This window comes from Chelonus insularis, unplaced genomic scaffold (assembly GCF_013357705.1).
Source record: "Chelonus insularis isolate UGA/USDA-ARS -01 unplaced genomic scaffold, ASM1335770v1 contig_337_pilon, whole genome shotgun sequence".
Classification (NCBI taxonomy): Eukaryota; Metazoa; Arthropoda; class Insecta; order Hymenoptera; family Braconidae; genus Chelonus; species Chelonus insularis.
Window position 1 is genome coordinate 1 of NW_023276503.1, and position 21,606 is coordinate 21,606.

Sequence of the window (21,606 nt, forward strand, 5' to 3'; positions counted from 1 at the left end):
TTGATGTAGTCAAAATTATGATCCGAGCATTTATGCTCAAATTATAGCTTTTTTTGGTCTTATCTTATTTGAAGAGTCGATCAATTTAGTTTTAGTACATGTGAGGAGAGTTGCGGTTTAGCTTGGTCACCTATGCTCGAACTCGCCTTTCTCTTCTCGATAATTCAAATGGCGATGGATGGGTTTATTTTTTTTGCTCTAGCTAGCGTGGAACAGATGATTCGAAAATTCGTTAATTTCTTGGTGCTCTAATGCTCTATTTTTTTTAGTGCATCCCTGAAAATTATTATTCTTTGAACGATTTTCCTGTTACCTATCTAATTTTAGTTAACATCGAGCTTCGACCTCTCACCGCATAACTTTTTGACTTTAGCTCAGCCTCAAACCCTTCGGTTGACCCCCCATTATCACCAGTGGTTACAAAACAACTAGGTCATGTTATCAAACTATTATATCGACTGTCGGAGAAATCATTTGAACATCGACTGAAATTTTCTAAAACGTAACCTAATTTACTCTGGAATTAACGGTTTCAGATCAACCGTGCTGATTTTTTAATGTAAACCATTAATTTCATAAGTTACAAGGTTTGTTTCATTGAATCGTTCTTAACCGCTTAATTGTTTAAACAAAGAAGCAAAATGTCAAATAATACCGGTGCGGATTGGAAGTCAAAAAAAGCAATTGCAGACGAAAAGTTCCATCAATTGGTTCAAGCTATAAGAAGCAAGAACAAGATAACAGCTCGTAGTCTTATTTTACACCATCCTGAAATTGATTATAATCTCCAAGCAGGAGGCCGTTCTTTACTTCATTGGGCTGTCATCTATTTCGAGGATACAGAAATTATAGAATTACTTCTTGATAAAAACATTGATGTTGATGCTTTGAATAATCGCGACAAAACAGCTATCTTCCTTGCAGTTGAATTGCAAAAAGTTGAGATTGTTAAATTACTTTTGAACAAGGGTACTCACAGCATAAACGATCTAAAAATACTATTACATCATGCTAGCCAGAAAAAAAACTATCGATTGGTAGAACCTCTTTTTGAATATATTTTCTATCTTAAGCGAAGAATAAACAGTGAATTTTATTACTTTGCTTACGTGGCTGCTAAAATCGGAAATGCAAGAATGATTGAAAATTTTATACAACTTGGAATAGATGTGAATATGATCAATGAAGATAGCGGCTTCTCGCTTTTACATATTGCTTGTTGGCAAAATTATGTCGATGTGGTCCAAATACTTATCAAGTATCAAGCTGATGTTAACTTGAAAGTTTTCTTCGACGAATTGTCAAATGCAGCCCAAAGTTTCTTTAAAAGGAATCATATTCCAAATGGAGTGACACCCTTATGGATTGCTACAGTGAAGAGTTCCCAACCATTTATAGCAAATTTACTCGTAGATCGAGGAGCAATGATAGAATATGATCCAAATTGTGATTTAATCATCAATACTGTTGTGAAAAAAAAATGGATAACAGTTCTTGAAACAATGGTGGATCATGGTTTAAAGATACATGCAACTACTGTGGGTCAAACAACTATCTTGAACTTCTTTACCAATTTTCAAGAATCACCAACTTCAACTGCTGATACTCAAAATAAAATACCTAAATTACTCCTAACTAAAGGGATAAATATTAATTTTCCAGATGACAATCAAGAAACGTTACTCTTTCATGCTATCCATAATGGTAATATTAAGATGACTGAACTTCTGTTGAGCAATAATGCAAATGTTCAACATAAAAACATTAATGGAGATACTCCACTCCATTTAGCAACTCGATATTTTATTGATACCAAATTTGTTGAAATCCTTTTAAGATATAATGCGAAAGTCAACGAAATAAATAAAGATAGTCTAGTGCCTCTTCATTTTGCATGTGATGAGGGTAATATTAAAAAAATCCAAATCCTTCTGGATTATAATGCTGGAGTCAATGTAGCAGACAAATTTGGTAAAACACCTCTGCATTTTGTATGTACGAGAGGTGAAATATGGGTTCCAGAAGTACTTAAACTTCTACTACAATATACAGGAGATATTAATGTTCGAGACCTAAAAGGTAAAAGTCCACTCTTCGAGGCTTGTGAGGTAGGCAATGTTTCAGTAATTAATATACTCCTGGAGAATGGAGCTGACATGGAATGTAAAGATAACCGAGGTGATACTCCTTTACATATAGCTCTCAAAAGATTTTCAAGGAACTGGGAATGTGTAAAATCTCTCCTAGATGCAAAGAAAAGTTCATTTGTTAGTTATGAAGAAAGAAAACCATTGTATCATTTTTTTGCTGAGTATAATTTCAGCATTTTAGAGCTTCTAATCCAAAAAGATTTGGATATCAATACTGTTGATGGTTCAGGACAAACTGCTCTTCATATTGCTGCTGATCGAGGACATATAGATATGGTTAGAGATCTGATTATTAATGGGGCTGATGTTAATGCTGTTAACAATTATAAATTGACTGCTCTTCATTATGTATTACGGCGTATTTCCTATTTCCGTGAAGAACTTTACGATCATCGTCTTGTTATAGAATTTCGTCGCAGTTACAACATGAAGAATACAGAATATGGCCATTATTATCATGGACGTGAAAAAGTATTCTTTTACAAACGCGAAATTAATTCTTATAAAAAAATTCGTAATATTTTGCAAGAGCAGATTATCAAACTAAAATGTGCCAATTTCTCTATTAATGAATACAATTATGATTTAGTGTATTTCAATAATTGTCAAAATGACCAAGAATGTGATAATTTTTCTGATGATGAAGATGAGAATGTCTACAGCATTAATGTGAGAAATTATGAGAATCAATGCTATCGAGAAATACAAGAACTGAAGCAAGAATCAATTTCCAATACTGATATTACACTATATGACGTTTTAACGCAAAGTCTTGAAACTATTGCTCCATATACTAAAGATGTAAACGTGATGAATATTTTACGACTGAATAAATACAATAAATTTAAGTGTTATATAGATATAATAAAATATCGTATTAAAGAAGCAGAGAAAATAATGCTTAATACTGTTCCTTCACGACCACATGATTTTTCAACGGATGGACGTATTAGTGATTTCATTGCTGACAATAAAAGTGTTTATATTAATCGGGAACAAGACAGTTTGAAAATACCATATGGAAAACGATTATTAGTTGAATACCAGCCTCTTTTTTATGATGGCCAATCTTTTTCCAAAAAGAAAAGATCCTAATGAAAGTGTTTGCACAGTATTATTGCTAATGAAGTATTTTTTTAGTGATAATAATTTTACTATTTTTCTACGGATTGTTATTAAATATATCATTTCTTAGATATTTTTGATAAGTAAAATCTTATAATGTTGGCGTACTATTTGCTGTGAAGAATTTAGAAACAATGTCATTTACTTAATAAAGAATTCAAAATAAAATAAGATTGTTATTGAAACTTGTAATTAAATCTTATGATCTGAGATAGTTAAAGTTCAAATAAAAGTAAAGTTTATAAAACAAAAGGTTAATTTTTTAATCTAAATCCAAAGTCCTTTTTTAGAAATAATTCGATTTCTATAAAGTTTTTCCCATTTATTTTTTAATTAATTTAATATTTTTATCAAGTGTAACGAAATGGTAATAAGAGCAAATTTAACTCAATTTCAAGTTGCGCGCGAATATACAATAGTTCTATCTACAGATGGCGTTACCTGTATATTCTAGATGTGTGCGCATTGTAAAAAAAATGGTGGTTTGCCATCTTGAAAAATTTATTCTCAGTTTTGACTGCACCTCTTCTCCAAGCTGGCAAAAGCACCATTTTGTAACGTGCATTCTACCGGTTACAATGTATTTTATTGTCGTTATTAATTAATTACATTGTAAAAATGACGCACTTTTTGCCACCTAATTTATTAGCTTTATTTGCTCCTCGGGATCCAATTCCTTATTTGCCTCCAGTGAGTAAACTTCCACATGAGAAGAAGAATGGAGGATACATCGGCGTCGGAGCATTTTTAAAATACTTTGAAGTAAATATATTAATTATTCAATGTTTTTTATGTTATTAAAAAGTTAGAATCTTGTTCTTTGCTATGAAATTGATTGTACATTAAATTTACACTTCATTAATCTTATTTGTAATGATTTTCTAGCATATTCTCTATTTGCATGTTATATTTTTTGTCATTTTACGATTGGAGTTTTTTTTTTAAATTGTGAGGTTATGGATGCGTCAGTAATATGTTTATTGAGTTATTGTTAAATTATTGATAATTTAATCATTTATTACTATTGTCAAACAGGATCCTAAGGACACACCTCCACCAGTTCGTGTTGAAACTCGAGAAGAACGATTAGAAAGACGTAGAAGAGAACGAGCTGAACAAGTAGCATATAAACTTGAGCAAGAAATCGCAGTGTGGGATCCGGCTGGAATTCCCAATGTTACAGCAGATCCATTTAAAACACTATTTGTTGCTCGAATTGTAAGTATTCAGTTTATTAGTTTTATAATTAGTGCAAACTCAACTATTCTTAGAATTAGTTATCAATAAATAATGATCGAGTAATTTAATAAGTCGATATCAATTTCAGAACTATGATACATCTGAATCGAAACTTAGACGTGAGTTTGAAGTATACGGACCAGTTAAAAAGGTATTTATAATTAGTTGACTGTAGCTACATAATTTATTTGAAACATTTAAAAATAAACTTGTCTATATTGAATTTTTTTGTTTATTCTAGATCGTTGTGATTCATAATACTGTAAATCTGAAGCCAAGAGGGTACGCTTTCATTGAATATGAACACGAAAGGGACATGCACTGTAAGTAGAACAGCATGGATGAGTAAAAATATGAAAAAGGAGAATGTCTGATTGACCCTTTAGTATTGAATTTGGTTTTGGCGTCATTAACGTTAGCGATAAGAACAGGGCGGGGGTGTATTAGTGTTAGTGAACTCCTTTTATATTAACGACATACTCGGAAATCCTGTTAATTACATCTATGCAGGCATATCAATACTGAAATACTCTAAATGCATATAATGGTAAACGAACCTTGATCAAAGTATTGGCAGTTTTGATTAATACAGTTTTTATCTTGTTCTTGGTACAGCGTGGCGGCCGCTGCCGGCAACTAGTGCCGTTCACTATTCCATGCAAAATCCCTGAACCTGCCTGATATGATAGGTTTGTATGTGTGGTAAGATCCAACATACAACAACGTTTGCTAGAGTCTATATACTTACCCTGTTTATCTTGTTAAATTTATTTCAACATGCGGTTTGAATGAGTTTTCATGTCGCGATTATCGATTTTTTAAATAATTTACTTTTTTTTAACGATTATTAACGTCGCGATATAATAATAAAGTTAGCATTCTACATTGAAATTGATTAGTGGGCTTTTAGAGGGTTTAAGGTTCAGGGAATCAGTCTATGGAACCATTCTCTTATTGATCATTAATAATTTATTAATTGAGTTCATCATTCATAGTATAATCTTTTCTAATTTCTTATCAGATTATTTCGACATTTTTATGCAAACATTTTGCATTTAGAGTTATACTATCGGTGGTAAGTATAGAAGTATACAAAACAAAATATTTCTATAAGATTTAGGAAATTTATGATTTAATGAATTTCATATTCTATTTAGCATAACAAGTTTCTGGTAATTTATGTTTTTAAATGTTCTCATACCGATCGAATTGAATAGGTGCCAATTCTTCATCAATATATTGATCAATAAGTCCTGAAAAATATCAATTTCGATATAGAATACTAATTTGTTCTTCATAAATAATTTCTACGCGTTAAAAAATAGTAAGAATAATATCAAAAACTTTTAAAATATCGAATTTGAAGTAAACTCAGTATGAATGAGATGGATGAATTGGGTGATGAGTGAATGATTTGTTTGTTATTTCTTTCTATGCAATTAGTATCGTCGTAGAAGTTCATTTAATACTGATTTCATTACTATAATTAAAATATAAAGTTTAAAATCAAATAATAAATTTTAAAAAATATTATAAATAAATTGCGCTCGGTGTGGTTTGTAAGTAAAAAAAAAAAAAAAATTATTAAAAAAGCGCACCAGGTAAATACAATACTTCTTTGGAGATTGAACAAACATATGAAGACTGGGCATCTTTCCAATGAATGAATAGTACGCGGTGGTCTACTCTATCCTCGCGAGTTACTTACAAGTTCATTTCACAATTAAAAGTTCCTCTAAGCTTTGTGTTAACTTCCGTACGTAAGTAGTCGCGGTAGGTATGTTTTGTATCTGCTATTCTCAATATTCTCAATTAAGTCAGGTACAAGTTCTTTTTATTTGGTTATCATATATGGAAGTTTGCTAATATTTATCTTTAATTCTTTTTGTAGAATTGAATTAGTTTATTTCTTAATCAAATATTTAAATAACAACTTTATCATTATTTACGTCAATTGAGATTATATTGTAATAATGTTTGATATTTATTTTTATATATCAAGTGATAAGTAATCTAATAAAATTGATAGTCAAGCACTAAACTAATTTAAATTGATTTCAATGATCGAAAAAAATAAGTGATAACAAAATGATTTTAATTCTTTGATTGAATGTGAATTTTAAAAAATAATTAATTTTTTAAATTTATTTATTGAATGGTTAAGTAAATATTATCTTTTTCTATTATTTTTTATCTTTTTTATTTCGAGGTAATAACTATTTTTACTTATATTGATAATCGATAAAAATAAAATATATTGATTTTGACAAAAAGTGTTAAACATAAATAGGAAAACACTGATTATTGATAACCAAGTAGTGTGGTACCTCCATAAACTTAAAAGTATTCTGAAGAACTTTTGAAAAAAGGCAGTCATTGGGTAAGATGACTGAAATCATTATCAAACGTTATACCGTGTCGATTATTTATTTATTATTGAATTTTATCTGTCAGGGGACTTGAATAGAAGTTTTAAAAAAAAAAATCTCTTTAATAAAATATACGTGATTTAATTCATACATTTTTTTAGCATAATTTTCTCAACAATAAATAATATTAATATTAATAATACTTATTATCATGTGAATAATAAATATACTATCGGAGTTAATTTGATTGTGACATTAATTATCTTGTAATAACGTAATCCTCCACGTGAAAATAGATATTAGCAATCTAACGTTAATTTGCTACCACTCAAACCTAGTTCCGTCGATATAAAATAGAATTAATATTAAATTTTATCAATATAATGAGTCCTAATTAGGTACTCGTGGCCATGCAAAATGGAAATATATTTTTGCATTGGTAATTTTAGCTGCATATAAACATGCGGATGGTAAGAAAATAGATGGTCGCAGAGTATTGGTCGATGTGGAACGTGCAAGAACTGTAAAAGGGTGGCTGCCAAGAAGACTTGGTGGAGGTCTGGGTGGTACACGAAGAGGAGGACCTGATGTCAACATCAAACACTCTGGTAGAGAAGACAATGAAAGAGAAAGAGAAAGATATCGACTAGAACGAGAAAGAGAAGCTACAGGACGTGGACTTGATAGAGATCGGTAAGATATCTTTTTTTTTTTTAATTATGAATTAAAAATTTTAATATTTGATTCTCATCAAATATTTTTGTTTGCTAAAAATTCTGATCAGATTAAAAGTAAAAGTTGCCATTATTTTATGTAATTTAATTTTTGTTTCAGTGATCGTGATCGTGTTGACAGGGACCGCAGAAGATCAAGAGATAGAAAGAGACGGTCACGCAGTAGATCGCGCGATCGAAAACGCAGACGTAGTCGCGACCGCGGTTTGGATCCAGAGATTGAAGAAATTCAGAGAGAGGAAAGGAGTCGTGATCGAAGAGACCGCGAAAGAGATCGTGATAGAGATAGGGATCGTAAACGTAGACGGTCTAGGAGTAACGATCGTGATCGAGATCGTGAACGGAAAAGGGACAAACGTGATCGTGATCGTGAAAGGAGAGATCGGAAAGATCGTGGCGATCGTATTCCAGATGAAGATACTAAAGAAATTCGCGTTAAAGAGGAACCTATTGATGGTGAGTTATTTCTATTATTTATCCAAATTTTATAAATAACAATATTATTTATAAATTAAATCATTTAAACATATAATTCTTTTCTAAACGAAAATAATTCATTTTTATTTTCTCTGTTTATTTTGTTTAATTTCTTGAATTGTTTAAAAACAATGATAATTAATGAAGATTATTTATTTTTGCAGACTATCCTGACTATACCAATTCATATCCTTCCTCTACGCCATACTTTGCTCAAGTGAAATACGAGGATGATAATGAAGTCGAAGAAAAATATCGAATCCCGGAGAATCGTAATGATCAACCGTCTTACAATTATGATTCTGTGCAGGATTATTAATTAATTTTCTTATAATTTCAATGATAACTAACGTAATCACGTCATTTTTTTTTTTTTTTATTTCAACAGAAATGAAAGTTGGAATGTAGTGCGAAAAACCGGAAATCGTGTTATATTTTATCTTTGTCATGAAATAATGTGGTGAAGATATCCAGTTAGGTAAACAAGATATCGTTGTATGTGTTTTTTCATTTTTATTATCAAATATTTACATTGATCAATTGAGTATTCATCATCTTAAAAAAAAATTTTTTTCGCACGAACATTAATGAATTAACTAATTAACTTTATAGCTCATTTAATCTGTACATAAAATACTGAAGTTTGGAAAATTTCACTGCATCGACCATTGTATGTATATTTATACATATATACGTAGGTATATTTATACATATAGATAAGTAATAACCAATAAATGATCAATAATAATAGTGAAATAAAGTAAGGAAAGATTAACTTTAGTAAATACCTTTGAACCTTTACTTTTTTAATAATCCTTAATAGTTATATAAAATTAAATTCTATAATTATGAGTAATATAATAATTACAACTAATAAATAATGCAGCTGAGATTATAAAAACATATTTTTAATGAATTTTAATGAGGTAAGTAGCTTTATAAATAAAATATTATTATAAGTTTACTTTAAATTAAAAAAATAATTTGTTTATATTTTTATTTTCAATTAACGAAGATATCAAATTAAAATTAGTGTAAATAGGAAAGTGATGAACTTTTTAATGAATAAATAAATTATATTATTATTTTTATTATTTATTTTAAATAAATCATTTTCAATATGTTATGAACCTAAGTATTCTATCGTTGAACTGCTGTCGTAAGTGAACCGTGTTTATATAAAAATGGGAACACTAAATTAAATTGCATATTTATGGTCTGTTTACTCTGTTTCTAAGTATTGTAAATCAATAATTCACTATAAGAAAAAAAATAAATTGAAATAATATGAAATATTTTGAATCAATAAGTCATAATGAAGAAGTTGATCAAAAAGATATCACGTTTGAATTTTTTATTAGACTTTTAATAGAGCGCGTGGCGATCGACCGGCAAAGTGTCGCGTGTTGCCACATCACCATCGTGGCAAAGCCTCGAGTTCAGTGATGCTTATGTGTAGATTGCGCTTGTGCTTACCTTTGTAATACGTGGTGACTGTGAATCGAGTTCCTCTGTGTGCTCCAACATGCCAAATTATTCTTGAGTAATTCGTGAAAGCTGCTTCAAATACATTTAACATTTATAAATAAAAAATCACTGAATAAAGGACTTGATTAATACAAGTCTATTGTCCTTATTTTAATACATTTTTTGGCGAGAGTTTTGTCTGGAATTTATATAGTCACCATGAGTACCAGCACCACCAATGATTCCAAATACGGCATCGTGAAATTGGTAAGTGTTTTTAACCTCTTTTCTTTGCGTGTTATTAATTATAGAATTTGTTAACTAAAACTTTTTAATACAGCCAATTACATTTTATAACTATAATATTTTGATTCTTTCTCATTTATTAATTATTCATCCAGCTGCCATGCAATATCAAGTAGACATATGGTTTTCATTTATGTCTTGAACAATTTTTTATAACTAAATTTGAAATAAAAAATAATAAATTTTTATTTAAAAATATTTATGTATACAGTATCTTCACATAATTCATTTTTTAATTATGAAAAATCTCTACAAAGGTGATAGTTAATGTATTATTAAGTTACTGAAGATAACCTAATACTCATTAAAATAATTTTTAACCTCTTCATCCGCCAAAGATAATATAAATCAATAATTGTATATTATTAAAAATAAATGAGTATTATGTGATGATAAGAATACATTGATTTTTTTATAAAAATTTGAAATTTTAGTTTTGGAGTGTCAAAATATTTTCATAACATTGTACAGTCATAATATTTCAAATGCCACGTGCCACATTCTATTTGTATTTATACAATTGCATTTAAACAAAACTTTCATGTTAAAGATTTAATTCAATCAATATTGTCATAAATTTTTATTTACTCTAGTAACAGTTTTTCATTCATGTAATAATATTTTATAATAATAATAATACATTTTACTCCAAAAATAATTTATTTTGTTTATTATCATACTATGTTCAATGAGATATTTTTTTTTCAAGTTATTTATTAAAAGTTTCATAAATTATGAATGATAACGTAGAACTATCATTCTTATAATATGTTTTCTCATATTATCTTAATCAAATTAATATAACTGTGATATTTTCATAATTGACCATAAACAGTTTGTTGGTAATTCAAATAATGTCATAAATCTTCCTAGAAAGTACTGGATAGTAATTAACTGTTATTTTAATTCTCTTTGACTATTTTTTCTTTCTACTGAATTTAATAGATATAAGATAAATATAAGTACGTATTTATCAAATTCATATTCATACATTTAAATGATATTTAAAAATTATTTATTGTGTATTTATTTTTTGAAAGATTGTATCTGGTGATACAATCACTATTAGAGGAGTACCGAGAGGTGGACCTCCACCAGAAAAAACCATTACGCTTTCTAACATCAATGCTCCAAAATTAGGAAGACGAGGAAATACCAAGTAAGTCATAAAAAAAATTTATTATGAATAACTATTGTAAGGATTTATATTTTATCAATAAATATTTATTAAAATTAATTTATAATTACAGTGGTGATGAAGTAAAAGACGAACCTTGGGCTTGGGAAGCCAGAGAATTCTTACGAAAGAAATTAATTGCCCAAGAGGTAGTTTTTACTGAAGAAAAATCTGTGAGTGCGACGAAAGTTTATGGATCTGTGTGGTTAGGCAAAGGTACGATAAATACTTACGGCATTATTTTATTTACTTATGAAAAGAAATCAATAGAAATTTAAACAAAAACTCAATAAATAATTGTATTTTCTAATAGATAAAAATGGAGAAAATGTAGCAGAGCTCTTGGTATTTGAGGGCTTAGCGACAGTGAAACGAGATAATGTACGTAATCCAAGTCCGGCTCAGCTCCGTTTGCAAGAATTGGAGGATGCAGCAAAGTCGGCAGGGAGAGGAAAATGGTCAGGCAGTCCATCTGCTAAGCACATTCGAGATATCAAGTGGGCAGTTGATAATCCCCGTGCTTTAGTTGATAAATACGGTGGAAAACCTGTCAAAGCCATTATTGAACATGTTCGAGATGGTTCCACCGTTAAAGCATTCCTTTTACCTGATTTTTATCACATTACTTTGATGTTATCTGGTATCCGTTGTCCTCAAATGAGACCTGAAAGTGAAGAGCCGTTCGCTAAACAAGCTCAATTTTATGTAGAAACAAGAATCCTACAAAGGGATGTTGAAGTTATTCTTGAAGCTACAAATAACAACAATTTTGTTGGAACAATTTTACATCCAGCTGGGAATATTGCTGAACATTTGTTACGTGAAGGATTTGCTAAATGTGTAGATTGGACGATGAACTTTACGAAATCAGGAGTTGATAAATTATATATGGCTGAAAAAGAAGCAAAAGAAAAAAAATTACATCTCTGGCAAAACTGGCAACCAACTGCTCCTCAGAAAGAATATAATGCTGTGGTTGTAGAGATAACTGGAGCCGATTCGTTTGTTGTTAAAATGCAAAACGGAGAGACAAAGAAAATCTTTTTGAGTAGCATTCGACCACCCCAGCGAGAGAAAAAAGCTGGAGAAGATAAAAACACGCCAAGACCTAAAGAATTCAGACCTTTGTATGATATTCCTTTTATGTATGAAGCTCGTGAGTTTTTGAGAAAAAAATTGATTCGAAAACAAGTCAAAGTGATCGAAGATTATACACAACCAGCTAAAGATCAGTATCCAGAGAAAATCTGTTGTACTGTGATGATTGGAAAGGTGAATGTGGCAGAAGCTATGGTTTCTAAAGGTTTAGCCACAGTTGTAAGATATAAACAAAATGATGATGCGCGACCTCTTCATTATAATGAACTCTTAGCAGCTGAAAGTAAAGCAGAAAAATCTCAAAATGGTCTTCATGCAAAAAAAGACACCGCTCCGCAAAGAATTATTGATTTATCAAATGATGCTGCTAAAGCTAAGTGCCATTTGTCAGCATTAAAAAGGACACGTGGTATCAAAGCAGTTGTTGAATTCGTCACAAGTGGTTCACGATTAAAGCTTTTCTTACCGAAAGAACATTGTCTGATAACATTCTTACTTGCTGGAGTAAAAGCACCAAGACGTTCCAGACCTAAACCAGGTGGTGGAACTATTGAAGGTGAAAAATACTGCGAAGAAGCCTACAATTTTATGAAAGATAATACTTTCCAAAAAGATGTAGAAATTCAAGTAGATGGCATGGAATCAAAAGGCAGTGGATTTATTGGATGGCTTTTTGTTGATAATGTTAATATGTCTGTAGCACTTGTTGAAGAAGGTTTAGCTGAAGTTTCCAGCTTTACTGAACACGGTGAATACCTCAAGACTCTTAAAGCTGCTGAAGAAAGAGCTAAAGCCAAGAAACTAAATATCTGGGACCGTCCTGAAGTTGAACCTGATACTGAAGAGGTTAAAGAAGAGACCGAAATCATTGAAAGAAAAGTTGAAGCTCGTGAGGTTGTTATTGCTGAAATTACAGATGATCTTCATTTCTACGCTCAGTATGTCGATCAGAGAAGCCAAGTGGAAGGGCTTCTTTCGCGACTGCGTCAAGAACTTGCCGACAATCCACCACTTCCTGGTGCTTTTAATCCAAAACGTGGTGAATTAGTTGCTGCCAAATTCAGTGGTGATGGAATGTGGTATCGTGCCAAAGTAGAAAAAGTTGCTGGCACTAACATAAGTGTTTTTTACATTGATTATGGCAATCGAGAAGTTGTCAATGTTACACAAGTAGCTCCTTTACCTTCTGAATTCACTAATGAAAAGCCTTTTGCGCATGAATTTGTGGCAGCTTTCGTGGCTCTTCCTAAAGATGTACGTAAATGTTTTATAAATATTTCATACTTTCATAAAATTCAATAAATATTGAAGATTTTTAATGGAATATTTATTTTAAACAGGTCGACGATCAAAAAGCAGCACTTCAGGCTCTTCACGAAGACGTTGAAGACAAAACCTTATTATTGAGTGTCATGTATAAATCTCAATCAGGAGTCTTAGCAGCTACTCTAGTGGATCCTGTTACAAATGAAGATATAATTAAGGCGCTTGTTACTGATGGATACCTTTTAGTAAATAGAGAGAAAAGAAATGCTGTGAAAGCGGTAAGTAGAGAATCTTTTAAAATATCCAATTAAATTAAGTGAGAGTACGGAAATGAATTTTTTTTATCCATAATTTCAAATTTTCACCTTAGACTAATGTGAATTAGATTAAAAAATAGAATAATATTCATAGCGAATAATTTTAATTGTTATAGGAATACCTGGAAGCACAAAAAGAAGCAAAAACTCATCATCGTAACATCTGGCAGTATGGTGATATTACGGCTGATGAACAAGAAAACAGCTGGAAGTAATTTATACCAGTTGAAAAGTGGAAGTTTGATAATATAGATGAAGGAAATTGTTACATACGGACGAAGTAAATTTATAATTGCAGACACTGTTGTATGAACAAAAAAAAATATCGACAACATAATAAACCCATCAATACAGATGATAAAGTATGAATAATCATACATCAATGAGTTATATTTTAATAAGATAATAAATGGCAATGTTAGTATTGCATACTTCATCGATTGTGATTGAAAATATCTACACAGTCAAAAGAAAAAAAAAGGATTATAAATTGTACATAATAATAATCATTGTGACATGTAAACGCAGATAGTGAGCCCCATCCTTCCTATTTTTTTTTCAATTCCCCATCTAATAAGACTGTACCATCGTTTTAACGATAATGCATTCCGCATAAGCAAACAAAAATTGATAAAATCATCATCTTTTATATATTATTTCAATGGAATCATGTTCACAATCATTAATTAAATTTTATGAATTGTTAATAACTATAATTCGATCATATAATGTACACACAATTATTTTTTTTTTATAAACGAAAATATATATATATAATCGATAAAATTGTTAATTATTGTTCTATTATTGTATTTTTTTTAATTTTAAAAATTTATAATTAAATTCAATGAAGCAAAGAGATTATTTATATATAAAGGAAAAAACAATATTTCATTATTATTTTAATAAATTATCATAAGATAATATGATCCTATAATTGATCTTTATGAATCAATGACAAAGTATTAATATTAATATTGAGGAGGGAAGGGGACTGCGTATAAATTATAAAACAAGTAAAAATGATTTAAAATGACTTTTTTTGGTCATAGTAAAACAATATTAAAATGCTCAAGAAAAAGATTTAAATTAAAATTCATGAATACCAACTATGTACACAATAGATAGATTTGAAGAATTCAATTTTAGAAATTGTTGAAAAGTTTTCATTTGCAATGACTATAATTGTTAATTATCTTAAACAATTAGTTTTGTATCATAATTTTATGAAAGAAACAACCAATTGCCAATTGTTTACTCTACATTTTATGTTAACATGTTAATGAGTGAGAATAGAAAATATTGGGGATACAAATCGATGGAATAGTGTGTGTATTAGAATTTATTACAACTTGGGAACATAATAAATAGTGAGATATTTGTGACGAACTTTGGGGATTATTTACAAATTCTTAATGTTTAGAATTTAAATCATATTATCCTTGATACTAGGAAAAAGTAGAACTTGATATATTATATGTCGTGTTTTTGAAAATTTATTCAAATTATTTAGAATTTTTAAATGATCATTCACTATAATTATTGTATATCTCTTAAAATTTACAATTTAGAGTAGATTTTAATTATAATCTACAGAAATACTGTACCATCTTCAGTATATTGATTATTAATATCTCATGCCTTTAAAACATTTATTATCGATATGACTTATTATTGGAGTTCAAGTGCATAATATTCCTATAAATCTGTAATATGTTAAAATCCTATTTTTAATTGTCAAACTAAGATTATAGAATTAGATACAATGATCAAATATTTTGATCATAATTTACTTATTATTCTTAATAAAAAAAAATGAAAATGTCCACAAGTTCAAATGGTGATGGAATATTTATTAATACTAATTCATCAACATATAAAAATTAAAAAAAATATGAATAATTTCACTAAATTGATTTAAAAGTGATTAAATGGTTTTACAAATAGATAGTGTTTATTTATTTGTATCTATACTATTTAATTGTTAATTTATATTTTGACGAAGATTTAAACACTTGAATCAATCAATGTACAAGCTTAAATCTGTATGTTATTTGATAAATTTTTTTTTTAACACTTGGAATTTTTTTAACGATAGTTAATTTTTTCAAGGATATTCACATAAAAATACAATTCAGTGGAATGAATCAATCTGTTTTTCTTTCGAGAAATTGATATTTGTCAATAATTCACTTAGATAACTTTGATAAAGTATGCTTTAATACACTATTATCCCACGAACACGTTATTAATTCATCTTTTAACCATGCAAATCCACGAACAAAATCACTGTGTTGATTATTTTCGTATATTATATCCAAATTTTCAGATGTATCTATAACTTTAACGACTGTATCATCACTGCAAGCAGCTAACAAATTTTTCCTAGATGAAAAAAAAATAATTTAATCAATTACAATTAATATACATTGCATAAAATTGTAAAGGAAACGAATTCTTTTGGTAAAATAATTTCATTATTATTTAATTACCGTTTAGCATGATATTTTAACTTATGTACTGGACGTGAAAATACTGTAGATTGAAAAAGAACTGCAGTTGGTGATCGTAGATCTATTAAAGTAATACTCCCATCTTCTGCACCAATTGCTACATAATGGCTATCACTAGGATTCCAAGAAATGGCTGTCAAACCATTGTCATTTTTTTTATGTAGATCTAATAAAAAAATATAGAAGTTTGAAGTAAAATCAATAATGAAGTGAATTGTTGAATAAAAAATATCGAAATCATAAGAAAATGCAGTCAGAATAAAAATAATTTAAAAAGTTGATTAAGTGGATTCATACGGGTTGCAGGAGTAGATTGTTTTATATCCCAAATAAGAGCATCACAATCTAACGAAGTTGATGCAAATACTGAATCACTTTTAGGCATTACATCTACACTGGTTATAATTCCAGTGTGGCAGGATGAAAAAGAATTTTCTGCTAAAAGCTCTGCTGCATGCCATACTTTTATACTGAAAAATAAAAAGATGTTTTTATGTTATGAATTTTATATTCATATAAATATTTATATTCTTTTTTGAAAATCGTTTAAAAAGAACTATATATTACCAGTAATCTAATCCACTAGTGACAAAATGTGTCTTATTATCAAAAATAGCTAACGAAGTTATTCCATCATCATGCTGACATTCGTATTTTAAATAACGAATTTCTGGCATCATAGTGTCGGCAGCTTGAACGACTTCAAGGATCTGAATGACTCCGCTATCTTCAGTAACTACGAATCTATCTTTATCTAAGAAATCAGCATCACAAACTCCACTCTCAGTTCTCATTGCTATGGTTGCATTTTTTCTGTCAAAGTTTGAACATCCATTAAAAAACCATACTGTACCACTCCAATAACGATCAATCATATTACTCGCGCCCAGAATAGCTTTTTCATCTGAAAGAAATTCAATTCAGTATCATCTTAAATATTCTGTTATTGTAAAAACGTAAACTTTATTTATTTTTATGAGAATAAAGATTCAATTAAGTTGAATTGACGACCCAGGAGTTGAATGAGAATTCCAATACAGTTTTAAAAGCAATTTTGGCATAACATCAACAGTAAGGAAATATATTATAGTAGCTTTTAATAAATTTTACTCGCAACTTAGAGTAATTATAATAATAGCACAGAATGACTTATCAATACTTTTCAATAAAAGGGAAAACTAATTTTTGCAATTTGTCACAGAAAAAATTGTTTGTCTAAATATATTTTATTTTTTTATAATAACTTGTACAATAATGATCTAAAACACTGTTTATATGATCATTTTTTATAATGTCATTCAATGTTATAAAGAAAAAGAATTGATTTCTCCATTTTAAAATCAAGTATTGTGTAGACAACCCATTTTGTAGTAATAATAGTTAAACAAAAGTTCATATTAATTATCTATAATTAAATTAATAATCAAATCTTGAAGTGTAAATAATTATTAATTCATTTGCTATAATTTGGATGATTGTTTGTAAAAAATAACCTTAATCATACCATTGTAAACAGTTATGAACTGCAGATGTTTATCAGGAACAGGTGAACGATCTGCTGCTGACATATTTCTATAGACATCAACGTTCGAATTTGGATGAGGAAAATATTCATTATTACTCATTTTGTTAAAAACTACAAACTAAGAGTTTATTTGAGTTGAAAACTAACTAAGCAACGCTATTAATTCTTTGAATATGACAAAGGATGCTGGCAACACGTGCTTAGTTAATCCTTAATTTTGATTGGTTTCCATTTGCAAATTCTTGATCAAAATAAACCAATCATGTTTAAGTTATTGGAGCATTGAATACTTTGATGAAAAATAACCAATAAAACCTCTTGAGAATGATTAATGCAAATTTAATTTGCGTTATGAATGTATGAATTTTTATATGATTTTTTTTTGAAAATTATTTTAAGATACAGAAAGCATAAATTTTTTTAGGTAATAATGTATGTTGAACTAGCAAAAAAGATACAAAATGACAAAGCAAATTGAAATTGTTAAAAAAAAACCAGTATAATTAATTGCAAGTTGTCTCATAAGAATGTGAGATTAGGTAAAATATTTAAATGAAAAATTTAATAATAAGGTCAATTATGTAATAAAATTGTTTATAATTAACAAAAAATTGACATAAACTTTGAGTTGTGAATATGATTATTGCAGTAATGGCGTTTCGTGACGTAACGCACAACTTCTGATAATTTCCGTCATGACGCATGCGTATTTAGAAGAAGGCTAAAAATCAGAATTAGTTTAACGGAATCCTAGAAAGTGGAATTGTGAAGAATACACGCTCTAATACGTGATCTAATACGTGATTTCTAAAATTTTCAGAGTGTTATAATAAATAATCAAAGTTAATATAGGAAAATTTCCAATCTCTTTATTTGTGATAACCAAAGATCTCGTATTTCTTGAGACAGCCCACGTAAAGACGAGATGACGAAGCCGGAGCAGGTTTTAATTATCGAGCCGCAGGGTGAACTCCGATTCAGGGGTAAGCTCACTAAATAAATCACAATATTCAATAATTCACGAATTCTTTGATATCATTTTCTTAACCTCTACTACATTTACTTGATCTCATTCTCATAATCCATCGCTATGTCATGGCGATTCGAACCTATTCTTTCATATGCTTTTACAACGCCAAATCGTTTTGCAATATGCGTTGTCAAGATGACGTAAGATCGTCTAGATGAAAAATATTTTCTTAATATATCGTTGATAAAATGTCTACTTGTCATAAATTTATTACTATTAACTCATAGTTACAAACCTAACCCGACCGGCAAGGCTGTCAAATAGTTTGATACAAATAATCCAACGAGTCTTTATTATACCATTGGTTGCTTTAATTTTTAAAACAAATTCATTGAACATTTGATTAATAATCATAATAAATCAATTGTAAACACTAACTCCTATGTTTTCATCTCTGTTAATTGGTTTTTGTACAGAATGACAACGTAGGAATTTAGATTACTTGGTCAAAAATATTTCCAAGTGAATAGTTGTGGTAATCAGACAATTGAATATTTTTTAGCTTAACCAAGATTCACTCAAATAGAAAATGATGATTGCATAGGGAGATGTTGTGTTTAATTTATGTTTTGGATGAATAATAAAACTTAGTGATGGTAATTTTTTGTAGCTTTGACTAATGATTTTTTACAGGTCCCTTTACTGGTACACACGTTACGTCGTATATAAAACTTACCAATCCTACAAATCATAAAGTATATTTTAAAATAAAAACTACTGCTCCAAAAAGATACTGCGTCAGACCAAATAGTGGAGTGCTAAAAGGCAAAGAAGTCACTGCAATTGCAGGTTTGTTGGATAATTATTGTATGAAATAATTACATATATTTACTCACAACTGTATTCAAAGTTTAAATAAGTTAATTTATTTAGAAAAACAAATCATTCAACTGTAAAATAAAACATTTATTTCTAAAATAAAATGATAGAAACATGGAACACGGAATTAATGAAAGAGATGTATAATTTTATTTTTATTTTAATTATTAAGGTTAAGCTTCTGTTCATGTACTCATGATATTTATGTTTTTTATTAATGAGTATGAGTTGTTTATTATCGTCTGTTATTTTTTATCACTTGAAAATTACAATGGACATTCTGATATTTTTCTATACTATCGATTAATTTAATATATGCCATAGATTATTAATAGCTAGTGCAAATGAGAAAATAATGCGATTACAATTTATACGTCAGTTATTAAGATTTATTTATAAATTACTATGAACTTTATTTTATAAATAATTAAGTAGAAATTTCAAAAGAATTACAAAATATCTTTGGAATGCTATTAATTAGAGTATTATTTCGATCATTATTAATTTTAATTATTATTTTTTAGTGTGCTTGCAGCCATATGACTTTGATCCAAATGAAAAAAATAAACACAAGTTTATGGTTCAGACGATTTTAGCGTCTGAAGTAGATCCTGATGACTTTCCTAATGAAGTGGTAAATAATATATTTTTTTAATAGTGTTATAATGTATTCAATCATTGAAATATATATCTTGAATTAATCATAATCTATTTTTATTCTAGTGGAAAGATGTTTCTGAGGATTTGATAATGGAGTATAAATTGAAATGTGTATTTGAGAATCCAGTTAGCAGCACTGCATCGGGAAAGGATTCTGTTCCTAACGCTCCTAAATCTGATTCTAGTACGACTAATGGCAAAAATAAAGCCATAGAAGATGCATCAAAGACCTCATCTAAAGTAATAAAGATCTCCTTACAATATAATAAAATTCATTAAAACCAGTAAAACAAATTACTTATGATTAATTAACGAACTTTTCTGCAATAGTTAATCATTTTATTTTATAATATTTTTTTTATCAACAGTTATCTGAATCAGAAGAAAAGCTAATGAAAGCAGCTGCAGAAGTCAATCAATTGAGGGCAGAAGAGAGTAATTTAAGGCAGGAATGTCTCCAACTGAAGGTATTTATAAAATTTTTATCATTCAATTAATTGTAGTAAACAGATATAGATATTTATTATAAGTCAATGAAATTATTGATTAAATTTAATAGCTCAATACTTGATATAATAAGTAATTGTTAGTGTTTAACAATCGATGACTCAATAAATTGTGCTAAAAAAATATATTAATATTGGTAGGAAGAAATATTGAAATATCAAAACGCTATGGACAAGGGCATGACGACAGGACGATTGACGTCAGGTCCAGTGGAACGCAGCAGTCCACCTATGAGTTTGACACCTACAACTATGATCGCGGCTGTTGTTATGGTGATAATCGGTTATTTTCTGGGGAAATTGATCTGAGCAGTTCTTGTCCATCTGTACACTCTCAGCACAGCCCTTAATCCTATTTTAATTAGCCTTCTCTCTCCTGTCACTCGATGCCATCACTATAAATCGCAATAACTTGAGTTGTCCTTTAATTGTGCATAATAAAATAACGATTATCAATGTTTCTAGTAATGGTCTTCGTTAATAGTATCGATTGATCGTCAAACTTTATATTTTTAAATTTAAATCGTTGATCGAAAATTATAAACAACTTTTTTTTTAATTTACAATCGACTTATAGTTTTCTTTTCTCATTTATATACATTTAATTATAAAAACATTGTTTTTTAAGGAAGAGAAGGTAATAACTACATTCATTCGTTGGGTGATTTTTCATTCGTTCTAGAGATAAAATCGCTTAGAAGTGAAAGAGAATTCATTTAAGAATCTCGTGCTTTATAAAAGAAATCGCCTATATACTATCATCTCGCCAATTAATAAACATCGTGTTAATTATTATGATTTCCATTATTAATATTATTATTGTTGAAA

The 21,606-nt window shown here is 29.0% G+C and overlaps 5 protein-coding genes across 5 annotated transcripts; 4 read left to right on the forward strand and 1 right to left on the reverse strand.

The window, feature by feature from the left end:
* Nucleotides 1-501: 501 nt before the first annotated feature.
* LOC118066196 (putative ankyrin repeat protein RF_0381) lies at nucleotides 502-3,468 on the forward strand. The gene has a single exon (XM_035082050.1). The coding sequence runs from the start codon at nucleotides 642-644 to the stop codon at nucleotides 3,243-3,245; it is 2,604 nt and encodes an 867-aa protein (XP_034937941.1). The 5' UTR covers nucleotides 502-641; the 3' UTR covers nucleotides 3,246-3,468.
* Nucleotides 3,469-3,776: 308 nt separating this feature from the next.
* On the forward strand, nucleotides 3,777-8,476 carry snRNP-U1-70K (small ribonucleoprotein particle U1 subunit 70K). The gene is made up of 7 exons (XM_035082044.1): nucleotides 3,777-4,037; nucleotides 4,311-4,493; nucleotides 4,603-4,665; nucleotides 4,756-4,837; nucleotides 7,333-7,576; nucleotides 7,718-8,073; nucleotides 8,259-8,476. Exons 1-7 carry the CDS (start codon nucleotides 3,894-3,896, stop codon nucleotides 8,411-8,413), a joined length of 1,227 nt encoding a protein of 408 aa, XP_034937935.1. The 5' UTR covers nucleotides 3,777-3,893; the 3' UTR covers nucleotides 8,414-8,476.
* A 1,040-nt stretch (nucleotides 8,477-9,516) lies between these two features.
* Nucleotides 9,517-15,114, forward strand: Tudor-SN (Staphylococcal nuclease domain-containing protein 1). Its single transcript, XM_035082037.1, has 6 exons — nucleotides 9,517-9,828; nucleotides 10,908-11,026; nucleotides 11,118-11,260; nucleotides 11,358-13,396; nucleotides 13,483-13,686; nucleotides 13,842-15,114. The coding sequence occupies exons 1-6, from the start codon at nucleotides 9,781-9,783 to the stop codon at nucleotides 13,938-13,940; spliced, it is 2,652 nt and encodes an 883-aa protein (XP_034937928.1). The 5' UTR covers nucleotides 9,517-9,780; the 3' UTR covers nucleotides 13,941-15,114.
* Nucleotides 15,115-15,735: 621 nt separating this feature from the next.
* Nucleotides 15,736-17,988, reverse strand: LOC118066191 (methylosome protein 50-like). The gene is made up of 5 exons (XM_035082043.1): nucleotides 17,743-17,988; nucleotides 16,806-17,142; nucleotides 16,536-16,708; nucleotides 16,218-16,404; nucleotides 15,736-16,110 (listed from the first exon to the last, which is right to left on the reverse strand). The coding sequence occupies exons 1-5, from the start codon at nucleotides 17,861-17,863 to the stop codon at nucleotides 15,915-15,917; spliced, it is 1,014 nt and encodes a 337-aa protein (XP_034937934.1). The 5' UTR covers nucleotides 17,864-17,988; the 3' UTR covers nucleotides 15,736-15,914.
* Nucleotides 17,989-18,446: 458 nt separating this feature from the next.
* On the forward strand, nucleotides 18,447-21,536 carry Vap33 (VAMP-associated protein 33kDa). The gene is made up of 6 exons (XM_035082045.1): nucleotides 18,447-18,746; nucleotides 19,427-19,582; nucleotides 20,137-20,246; nucleotides 20,336-20,512; nucleotides 20,641-20,739; nucleotides 20,920-21,536. The coding sequence occupies exons 1-6, from the start codon at nucleotides 18,689-18,691 to the stop codon at nucleotides 21,085-21,087; spliced, it is 768 nt and encodes a 255-aa protein (XP_034937936.1). The 5' UTR covers nucleotides 18,447-18,688; the 3' UTR covers nucleotides 21,088-21,536.
* The last annotated feature ends 70 nt before the right edge of the window (nucleotides 21,537-21,606 follow it).

Bases quoted from the DNA above. Each gene is read 5' to 3' on its own strand.
- snRNP-U1-70K (XM_035082044.1), top strand. From the start codon at position 3,894: ATGACGCACTTTTTGCCACCTAATTTATTAGCTTTATTTGCTCCTCGG. The intron at 4,038-4,310 runs GTAAATATATTA...ATTGTCAAACAG, and splicing joins CATTTTTAAAATACTTTGAA to GATCCTAAGGACACACCTCC. The intron at 7,577-7,717 runs GTAAGATATCTT...TTTTTGTTTCAG, and splicing joins CGTGGACTTGATAGAGATCG to TGATCGTGATCGTGTTGACA.
- Tudor-SN (XM_035082037.1), top strand. From the start codon at position 9,781: ATGAGTACCAGCACCACCAATGATTCCAAATACGGCATCGTGAAATTG. The intron at 11,261-11,357 runs GTACGATAAATA...ATTTTCTAATAG, and splicing joins ATCTGTGTGGTTAGGCAAAG to ATAAAAATGGAGAAAATGTA. The intron at 13,397-13,482 runs GTACGTAAATGT...TATTTTAAACAG, and splicing joins TCGTGGCTCTTCCTAAAGAT to GTCGACGATCAAAAAGCAGC.
- LOC118066196 (XM_035082050.1), top strand. From the start codon at position 642: ATGTCAAATAATACCGGTGCGGATTGGAAGTCAAAAAAAGCAATTGCA.
- Vap33 (XM_035082045.1), top strand. From the start codon at position 18,689: ATGACGAAGCCGGAGCAGGTTTTAATTATCGAGCCGCAGGGTGAACTC. The intron at 19,583-20,136 runs GTTTGTTGGATA...ATTATTTTTTAG, and splicing joins AGAAGTCACTGCAATTGCAG to TGTGCTTGCAGCCATATGAC. The intron at 20,247-20,335 runs GTAAATAATATA...TTTTTATTCTAG, and splicing joins ATGACTTTCCTAATGAAGTG to TGGAAAGATGTTTCTGAGGA.
- LOC118066191 (XM_035082043.1), bottom strand. From the start codon at position 17,863: ATGAGTAATAATGAATATTTTCCTCATCCAAATTCGAACGTTGATGTC. The intron at 16,405-16,535 runs GTATGAATCCAC...TTTTTTTATTAG, and splicing joins ACAATCTACTCCTGCAACCC to ATCTACATAAAAAAAATGAC. The intron at 16,111-16,217 runs GTAATTAAATAA...TTTTTCATCTAG, and splicing joins TTAAAATATCATGCTAAACG to GAAAAATTTGTTAGCTGCTT.